General features: G+C 47.5%; 1 protein-coding gene across 4 annotated transcripts; it reads right to left on the bottom strand.

Moving 5' to 3' along the window:
- Nucleotides 1–8,455: 8,455 nt before the first annotated feature.
- LOC129166845 (spectrin alpha chain, non-erythrocytic 1-like) lies at nucleotides 8,456–9,969 on the bottom strand. 4 transcript variants are annotated; one of them, XM_054750393.2, is made up of 6 exons: nucleotides 9,752–9,969; nucleotides 9,236–9,328; nucleotides 9,021–9,125; nucleotides 8,916–8,948; nucleotides 8,800–8,835; nucleotides 8,456–8,591 (listed from the first exon to the last, which is right to left on the bottom strand). In XM_054750393.2, exons 2-6 carry the CDS (start codon nucleotides 9,299–9,301, stop codon nucleotides 8,514–8,516), a joined length of 318 nt encoding a protein of 105 aa, XP_054606368.1. In that variant the 5' UTR covers nucleotides 9,302–9,328; nucleotides 9,752–9,969; the 3' UTR covers nucleotides 8,456–8,513. The 4 variants fall into 4 exon arrangements, with proteins under 4 accessions (XP_054606368.1, XP_070398682.1, XP_070398683.1 ...); XM_070542581.1 differs by having other exon boundaries at nucleotides 8,517–8,591; nucleotides 8,800–8,948; XM_070542582.1 differs by lacking the exon at nucleotides 9,752–9,969 and having other exon boundaries at nucleotides 8,517–8,591; nucleotides 8,800–8,948; nucleotides 9,236–9,391.
- Nucleotides 9,970–10,319: the final 350 nt, after the last annotated feature.

The following is a 10,319-nucleotide window of genomic DNA, read 5'->3' as shown; positions in this document are numbered from 1 at the left end:
AGCAGTTTAGTGACTTTGGTTCATAGCAAGAAATCCAAGAAGAGTTTTGAAAGGACTACAGAAAAGCTGAGGGGGGATTTTGCTGAAATGAAATAAAACCAGATGCTTTCTGGGTCTGAATGTGAGTTTAGGTTTGTTGTTGAAGGCTAAAAAAAGAGATGGTGGAGATATGCAGAAGCATATACATGCTGGTGTGCATGACCCAAGGACTTTCTCCTGTGTGTTGTCCCAAGTTCCAAAGTTTGCTGTAGATGTTTTCTCCTCCAACTCCATCCACCCCATCCACCAAAGACCCAAGTATAGAGAATAGTCTTACAGCCTCTAGATGATAAAGTATAAAACCTTTCAGTAATGTGCTCTGTGCTTCCAGTGAAACCTCTGAGCAAGGTTATAGTGCTTGCATGTACTGTAGGTTTTATTTATGCATGAGCCACCCTTCCATCCAGGGGAATTCTGATTCTTTTCCCGCGATAAAAGTTGCATGGCCTTACCCACTCCAAAGGGAGTAAATGATTTAACACCCAGACATATGGTAAGGAAGCAGCTAATGTTAATTCAGCAGGTTTTTTTCCTGATAGGATATCAAGTATGGACCATTGCTGCATTTATCCCATCTCTTTAAAACATGTGGGAAAGCGTCATAAGTGGAGCGATGCAGCGACGTCCACATGCACTTTTTCATATTAATGAAACTTTTTCTGACAAAGAAAATAATATTCTGTCAGCTGCTATTTTTATGTCATTTATAGAGCAAAATGTGCATTTTATCACCATCCACAAATACATTGTATTTTCCTAAATGTACGTGTTTAATATCATTTATTTAGCAACATGTCACGTCATCATGTGTTTCCAGGACTGTGAAAGAGCATGCTACTTAGGCCCCAACCCTCACCACACCAGAAAGCTTCAAAAACTCAAATCAACATTAAAATAGTTTCATGTGTAAGTAAGATTTGGTGAACTCCATTATTTTCCTCACTATTTGCTTGAATAATTCAGCGTAGATGTCTGAATTATGGATAAAGTGTACAGTTTGAAGAAGGGGTTCATGTGCAGCCCGGGGCTACAGCCGAGCTTTAATGATGTCTGGAGTGGTGGACGGGCGGAGGGGAGAAGTCGTTAGCTTCACAGTCATTTTCTCAAGGATTAAAAACATGCTCTTAAAGCAGCAGGATGGACCAGTGAACCACAAAAATACTCATTCTGGAAAATATCCTGACTCACGCTCTCATATGGTTAAAATCAGTTCAACACTGAAGGGTGTATTAAAAGAACACAAGGATTTAGAGACATTCACCCACCCTCCTGGAGGAATTAGAGTCACACAGCATGAGTTACAAATCCAAGAGCCAGATATTTGTGTTTTCTTCAGTTCAGCATGACCCTGTTTAAGTGTGTGGAGTCTTGAACTGGCACAGGGAGGATTTATGCTATTAGCCGCTAGCAGTGACATCCAAAAGCACATTTTACCGCTCACACACATAAACGCCCTTCAACAGCCAGCAGGGAGTCTTCCTGTTCCCACTCACTCCAACGGGGAAGCCAAGCCCAGACTGCTCTCCTAATTACCCACCTTCCTCTAATTATCCAATCATAAAGCCATTAGCAGTCTCACACCATATTAACATGGTACCGCCTACATGCCAATTTGTGCAGTGCCAAGATGCGAATGGAAGGGGTTTTTCAGATGTTGCTTTACCAAGTGCAGCATCACGCAGAGTAACAGCTAACATCCTAAAAACGGGATTTAACAGCAGATGCTTTTTGATTTTCACAATAAAAGGTTAGCAGTTCATAAAAAGGCATGGCTGTATAAATCAGGTAATAAAAGCTTTGCACATGCTCTATCATCTCAGTCATGGCTCATCAGAGTGATCACATCAACAGGTTGCAACATTGCTGTACTTTTAATTGGCATTGTTTGATGTTTTGCATGCATTATATGCCTAAAGCTCTCATTTACTCGTTATTTTCATACATTTGATGTGGTCTCCAGTATAAATGAACGCCTTGTGAGTTGTTCTTTGTGGACAAAAACTCTGGCGCTACTGTTTCATTAAGTATCCGGAGGAGAGAAGAGCAGAAAACGGCAGAATTTGGAGTCATTATTATTACCGATATTTGGACATCTCTCCTCTGATTGGAAAATATGTATACCTGACGTAGATCTGTCAGGCTTTTCAAAGCCTAGCGTTTAACCATCTATTTTCTATCATTTCTACTGGCAGCTAAGGCAGGAAAAGGGGGTAGAAGATTATTTTCATGTTCAGCCTGCATGTGAAACTCATTCAAACTTCAATCAAATTTTAAAAATAACAAATAAAAAAAGTGTTTCTATGTAAACTTGCTCTTTAAAGGGACTTTTAAGTCTATTTGAGATGTGTTTCTTCCGTCGACATATATATGCTTTAGTGTAAAATGGAGATTTTAGCAAACTGTGACCTTTACCCTCTTTTTTTTTCTTTTTTTTCCCCGTGTCCTGTCTGGCTGTGAAGCAAACAGAATTTATGTCTGAATGCTGGTGACAAGCTTTACAGATTTACTCTCAGGTGGAGCATCACAGTGTCTGCTTTTAATGTCACGCCTGATACTTAAAACTTTATTGTTATTGTTTTTGAATGCTTTGTAATTCCGACCAGACCCGGAGTCAGAGGTGAAAGAGAAAGGAAAAGACAAAAGGTGTGTGGGGGTGGGGGGGGTTCCGCAGAAATAAACAATAATGAACAAGAGTCTGCTTCTAGACCTGCAGAAAGAGAAAGAAGAGAGAGAAAAAAGGGACACACAACAGTACAACAGGAGCAAGCTATCGCTGCATCAACTTGAAGAAATATACAATCAGCACTGTTTAACTGAACAATCACATGATAATAAGTCATAGTGCATTAAGTGGCAATGACAGCCTTAAGACATGTGTTGAACGTGCCCAAGCCCATACTTATGAAAGCACCATGTGAGCACCTGTGTGTGTACATGCGCTTGTTTATGTAAGGTTTCTCTATAAAATCGTCCAATTGAAAGTGTGAGGGACCACAGATCTGCCCCCCAAAGATGTATAGGAGACGGAGGGAGCTCCAAGTCCCAGAGATCCAGGCGCTGCCCCAGAACACAGGAACCCCAAGGAGACTGCAACCAGAAAGAACCCTGCCCCCTCGAGAGGCACAGAGGATCGCCCCGGGGACCACAACCAGCAGCCGGCAGAGTCTCCGGAGATATCAGCGCAGCGGCCCACCCGCAGCCTCCCACCCCCTAGCCGGCTGAGCCTGGGACCCAGCGACCGGGGACCCAGGGGCGACCACCCCTGCCGGGGACCCAGCAGAGCCCAGCAACCCAGACCCCACCAGACAGCCACCGGGATTGATCAGGCATACGCCAAAAATCTCAAACCCCCTGACCCGTGAGCCACGAACATTCAGGCAGACCAAGGCACCGCACTCCACACCAGGTGTGGCAGGGGGAGAGGAGACGATGATCTATATAATCAAAAGAAGTCCCAGGAGAAGGGAGGAGTCAAAGGCCCCACCTGACATATACAGTCATACACAAACACAGTCATACACTCCCTCCCTCATGCTCACACATACACATACAACCAAAGACTTACAAAAATGCACGCCGGACACCCACTCATGCTCCCCATACACACCCTTTTCACCCTGGTCCTGGTACTGCTGCACATGGGGTAGAACCATTACCTGTTCCCAGAGTTTGACCCTTTCTGCTGGGGTGCTGATGAGAAGGCTCCCCCTCCCAACACTGAGCACAGCAACCCACCACCCCAGACCCCAGCCAGACAGCCAGATCTCCCTCTTAGCCTCCAGCCCCAGGAAGGCAAGAAACAACAGAGGTGTGCTAAGACCCCTAGTCTCCCTCCGCCTGCTCCAATATGGTGTTACCCCGGCTTTCCACAGGAGCCGTCAGCAGCACGTTACTGCAGCAGCACGTCATAGCTGCTGATAGGAACCGCTGTGGTCAACAGAACCTTTTCCACTGGAGCCGTCAGCAGCGCGAGTCGGCCGCGTCTCAGGAGCAGCATGTCGCGGCCTTTACGCGCCGGTTGTGTTTTCTATGCGCGACGCCTCTGAAACGGGTCAAGTTCGACATTTTTGGGGAAGGAAAGACAGGAAATTGGACGCGGAAATGGAGAGAAGCTCCCGAGATTTTCTGAATAAAGAACGTACTGCCTTCCGGCTGCTTTACTTTTAAAAAAGGTTACTAACTGTGCGGCCCCGTGAGAAGTTATCACCTAGCTAGCGGTCTCCTTTGTTTTTCAGGTCCGTATTGGCGATTATAAAACGGACAGAACATAAAACACAAACCATGTTGTAATTTTCTCCTGCTTGTTGTTGTGTTTACTGACGAAGTCACTCGTGTGACTTCGTGCTCAGTCGGTGACAGCTGCTCCCCTGCTGCTTCGCGTCTCGTGGGAAGGGCCAAGCAGCAGCTTACGAGAGCAAGACGTGCTGCTGCAGTAACGTGCTGCTGACGGCTCCCGTGGAAACCCGGGGTTAGTGTGTGTTGATGAGGTGTATTCCATGGCTGTGGTGAGCGGGCAGTGCGGGCATTGTCTGGCCTATGCAAGGCTGATGCCACCACACCACCCCACTTGCACCCACAGCCCTCGGTGTCTAAGTGCAGTTTAAAATTGGAATTGGGCACCGGCACTCGGGATGAGGCTGAGAAATCCCTCTGTGACGACAAGGTGGGTAACGAGGCTGGAGAATTTACTTGCAGGAGCGTTTAACAATCTGGCAGGGAACAGGTGGCTGGCTGGTGAATATATAGCAGAGGGAGCAGGTGTGTGTAATGAGCTGATGACAGGAACAGGTGTGATGAATGAAGTGATGAGGTGCAGGCTGGGGTTGCTGTGGAAACAGGGCATGGCAGGAACAGTAACATGACAGTACCCCCCCTCAAGGACCGACACCAGCCGGTCCACCCGGTTGGTCAGGATGGGTCCGGTGGAAATCGCGGATGAGGGACCCATCGAGGATGTCCCTGGCGGGAACCCAGGAACGCTCCTCAAGGCCAAACCCCTCCTTATCCACCAGGTACTGAAGTCCAAGACCCCAGCACCTGGATCGTAGGAGCCGCCTGACATCCCAGACCAGCCCACCCCCCAACAGCCGGGCGGGTGGAGGGGGCCCGGAGGAGGCCACCAGAGCCAAGGAGACAAAAGGCTTGATCCTGGAGACGTTGAACGTGGGATGGATGCGAAGCGGCCTGGGGAGACGGAGGCGGACTATTGCAGGATTGATGACCTTAGACACAGGGAAGGGTCCGATGAATCAAGGAGCCAGCTTACGGCAATCCACCCAGAGGGGAACGTCCTTAGTGGACAACCAGACCCGTTGTCCAAGATTGTAGACAGGAGCAAGTATGCAGCGACAGTTGGCCGAGCGGGAGTAGACTGCAGAGGAGCAGACGAGGTTCCTGCAGGCCTCCCGCCATGCCCGATGACACCTGAGAGTGGCCGCCTGGGCCGATGGGACCCTGGACACATGGTCCTGCAGGGAGAAGACGGGAGGTTGAAAACCATAGACAGCATAGAATGGGGACACACCTGTAGAGCTTGATGGAAGTGAGTTGAGGGCATGCTCCACCCAAGGCAGGTTACATGACCAAGAGGTTGCATCGTCCTCACAGAGTATACGAAGCCTGGTCTCCACCTCTTGATTAATCCTCTCCAATTGGCCATCAGTCTGGGGATGAAAGCCGGACGTGAGACTCACTTGAATGCCCAAACGAGCACAGAACTCCTTCCAAAAGCCAGAGATGAACTGAGGGCCACGATTTGAAACGATGTCCAGGGACAGTCAATGAAGTCGAAACACCTCTCTCGCCACGATGTCGGCCATGTCCTTGGCAGAGGGGAGTTTCCTAAGGGGAACCAGATGTGATATTTTCGAGAAATGGTCCACAATGGTGAGGATTACCTTAAACTATCAGAAGGCGGAAGACCCGTGATGAAATCCATGCTGATATGAGACCAGGGATGGCAGGGAATAGGCAACGGGCGTAATAGTCCTGCCGTGGGTCCGCGAGAGGTCTTGGCTTGGGCACAGGTAGGACAGGCTGAAGGAGATCATGCAAAGAAGGATTCTCCAGAGAATCAAGAAAATTATGGACAACCCTGAGCATTCTCTTCACAAGACTGTCCGACAACGGAAGAGTGTCTTCATTCAGAGGCTTCTTCAGTTTCGCTGCAACACTGACCGCTACTGGAGATCCTTCCTGCCAACAGCCATTGTAATATACAATAACTCTTTGACGACTTTATTATTATTATCCTGAGCTACTACAGCAATCAATTTCCCTCTGGGATTAATAAAGTATTTTTGAATTGAATTGAATTGAATTGAATTGAACAAACTCTTTAACGTCTTTTGACAGGGTGGACCACCAGAAGTGATTGCGTACGAGGGCAAGTGTTTTAGAGATGCCTGGATGGCAATAGAGACGGGAACTATGACAGAACGTGAGTACCTGGGAACAAGGAACAAACAGGCGATCAGGAGGACACTGGGAAGGAACAGGATGTTGCTGGTGGGCCTGTCGGAGTTGGTTCTCCAGTTCCAGTCTGGACACCCCAAGCAAAACTCTTTGTGGGAGGATCAATGAGTGGGGTCCTGGACCTGGTCAGATATTGAGGGTCCCATAGATCTGGACCATAGACTGTACATACTGGACAAACGGATTCCATTGGCTTCAATAACACGTTTGTTGTCCATAATGGGAGGTGGCCACCACCGCCATTTTGACCGTGTCACAGGTTCCGTCCAGCCCAGACAATTCCATAAAAGGGAAGAAAGGAGGCGCTGAGGGTGTGGCTGTAAGGCTGGGCTCGAGTGACGACACCGAGGCGAACTAGCTACGAGCTAACCTGAAGCTAACCCTGGCTAACCCAAAGCTAAAGCGGAGGTGGGAGCCGAGCTAACGGATGTAGCCACCTAGCTTCAACCCAACCGGAGCTAACTGGAACACCCATCGACCTGAACCTTACACGGAGTTTAGGTGGAGGTTTTCTGCGCCTGTTCGTGAGAAGTACCTGTATTAAAAATGTTTTAAATCGGTAAGTTTAATTTATTTCTGTAATGAAAACATTTTGCTTTGAGCAAGTTTTCAGTACAGTTTTTTTCGGCGCTATCACTCCTGAGTCGCACCAGCCATTAAATGTATCATGAAGAAGAGAAAATATATTTAAGTCGTATTTTGGGGGGACATTTTATTATCTTTCTTACAAAATCTGAGACCAACACAAGCACCGGTAACCATAACAGAATGAACAGCCAGCAGAGGAGAGGATGGCGGTGTTTCAAACCCTCCCGGCCGGCATGGAGAGCTCATTCCTGGGCTGGAGCCGGCCCTCAGCACCCCGCCACAGGCTCTAACAGATGCTGGCGGTGTTTCATATATTTCCAAAATGTAATACTTGTTTGTATCTTGTACAGCCAACTAGTCTTTATTCTGAACTCAGTACAATTTACCAAAAGTAATGAGACATTATACAGATGAAGTGAGCACAAGATAACTTACTGGAAGACACGGAATTATCATCAGAACCAGAACAAGAGAGCCTGATAACAGTCATGTGAAAATAACAGTTAAAAAGTATGTATGTATAATAGAAATAAAAATATATTAGAATTAGTGTAACTCACTCTGATCCAAACAATAAATCAGCCATAGCTGATTAGTAAATATGACATGAGGTCTGGGAGTTTTTAAGTTTCATTCTTTTATTACATTTTTTTCTTAGATCTGTTAAAAGGTCACCATGGCAGCCTGTGTGTCAACGTCAGCTACACAAAGCAGCAAGTGTAAGTACCAAGTACTTGTCTTGACCACTTCATGAATGGTTTTGTACTTTAAACAGCTAGGCCAAACCTGTTATTTTTTCCTCCATAGCCATTTGGATCATTGGAGACAGCTACGTGAGGCGTGGTGCCCAGTGAGCTGCAGAGACAACCTTGGCCTCCCTGACGTCTGTGTCTCCTGGTTTGGTTGGGTCGGACCATCGACATACATACATGTGCCGACACTTTGCGCCCTGTTTTATAAAATGTAGTGTTAAAAATAAATGTTTTTGCTCAATTACTGGAATTTCTTTGGTTAAGACAAAAGTGAGGAATAATCATTTACAAGTTATTTGTGCAACAGGCCCATTTTAAATCCCAACAGTTTCTTAGCAGACAATAGAAATGTGTTCTTTACTAACTTTACTTGGTTTGAAAATCTTACGAAAATAAACTTGAGTGCCGTATTGCAAAACCCAATCATACTTGTTATGTAAACATTAGCTTTGTAGATATTTTTACAGATATATGTTTGTGTGCAACAAAAACCAAACTTAAATAATTTGTCATTCTTTATTGAAAAACAACAAAATACAGGTATACAGAAGTGTGGGAAAATGATAATGTGAAAGTATTGCACTATAAATGAAGTGAGATGAGACGAAGGTGGACGCCAGCGGGCTGGATGCCGGACGAGGAAACCTGGAGACGGATCGCTCAGACAGGAAGGGAAGAGCTTCCTCTTACCTTGATGGAATTAAAGTTAGCCGTCGTCTGAACGCCCAACCGTACGGTCTGAGGTCAAAGGTCACAGGAAACACACACCAGTCAGCAGTCATACAGATGCATTAAGATAACTGTAGCCATGGCAACCAGCTGACATGTCCCCACTTTCACCAGCACCTGGTGCCTGCCGGGTCACCTGAATTCCTGTGTGATGTCAGCACGGTCGGCCGTGACTGCTGCCATCAGAGGTGACCTCTGATCAGCTGAATGAACTCACCTTCCAGGGTGACGCCGTGTTAGAGTCGGCTTCATCCTGTAAACAAACAAACAAACAAATGAGTGGTAACAAAAACACCACGTCTGGTTCTGGTGGAGGCGGAGGACAACATGCACCTTTCCAGGAGCAGAACCCAGATGTTCTTGTTGCTACAAACAGAGACGAGCAGAGTTAAACCAGGAAGTGAGAGGGACCAGCTGCTGCAGACAGGTGACGCTCACCTGAGCCTGAACCATAGGAGCCTCCTCAGCCATCAGACCTTCTGACTCCAGTTCAGATGCCACCTTGTTGATGTCCCTCAGGCGGGACTCGTTGGCCTTCAGGTCCTGCAGGACAAAAGCACCTGCTGATTACCTTGTTGCTGTCGGGTTAACAGGTCTGGTGTTAGAACGTGGTGGATAAGAATGTTCTGACGGGCCGAGGGTTCTGAACTCACCCTGCAGGACTGGGCCTGCTCCTTCAGGGCCTGGATGCTGCTGCCGTAAGCCGACAGGTCCGACATCAGGGCCTCGTGCTTCTTCAGGAGAGCCTGTGGAGCAGAACATCAGAACCTTCAGCTCGTCTGACACAAGTGGAGCTTTCTCGCAGCGATGGTCCAATCGGATCTGCCACCGTAAAACAAACCCTGCTCAGTTCACCGCAGACGCAGCTCTGCGGGTGTTTAGTGGAAAAGCGTGAGCCTTCTGCCGGCTGCCACGTGTCATGGCTGCTCTGCAGCGGGAACACACATCACAGCTTGTAAACCGTTTGAAATAAGAGCGACGGGAACACGTTTGTCATCACTTCCTGTGCGAGGCCAGCACTTCTACCCCTAACCCATGAGACGCTCAAACGAGCAACGACGTCTGGTAGACAACCGAAGGAAATGACAAATACAGAAACACTAATTATGAATGACTGGAAAGAGAGCAAAGAAAAGCGATTGGAGTTTCTCAGAAAGGGACTTCCATACCTCGGCCAAGTCCTCGTCTTTCCCTTAGTCTGGACTTCCAACGATGGGCTCCTTCTCCCTCATCCAGGACTCGGCCTCATTAGCATCCGCAAAGTACTGCTGGGCCTGCAGAGAGTCCTCCAGGTCCTGCCTCCTCTGGGACGCCTTGGCCTTCAGCGTGTCCCAACGTCCATGAAGCTCCCACAGTTTAGTCTTCACTTCCTCACCAGCGAAGTGACCTGGACCCAAAAAAAGTGAGCCAGAACCTGCAGACACCTCAGAAACATGTCAGGACCAGACCTGCTCTACCCTCCTCCACCATGGTCTCTCCTTTCTGGGTGACAGCCTTGATGCGAGGTTCATGACCTGTGATCTCAGCCTGCAGAGCCTGGTGCTTCTTCAGCAGGTTCTGGACACCAATCAGGTCCTTCCCTGAGGACACACGTTAGAGTTCAGCATTATGCAGTAGACAGACCAGTTTAACCCAGGGGTTTCTTTCTTCTACAATCTGCTCTTTAACTGTATTATTTCCTGCTATTTCAGCTGTTAACTTTATTTTTTCTCCAAGTGTTTTTCTCCCCAGAAGAAG

Source organism: Nothobranchius furzeri, chromosome 12 (assembly GCF_043380555.1).
Source record: "Nothobranchius furzeri strain GRZ-AD chromosome 12, NfurGRZ-RIMD1, whole genome shotgun sequence".
Lineage (NCBI taxonomy): Eukaryota > Metazoa > Chordata > Actinopteri > Cyprinodontiformes > Nothobranchiidae > Nothobranchius > Nothobranchius furzeri.
Note: the sequence above shows the minus strand (reverse complement) of the source record. Positions and strands in the feature narration are given on the sequence as shown.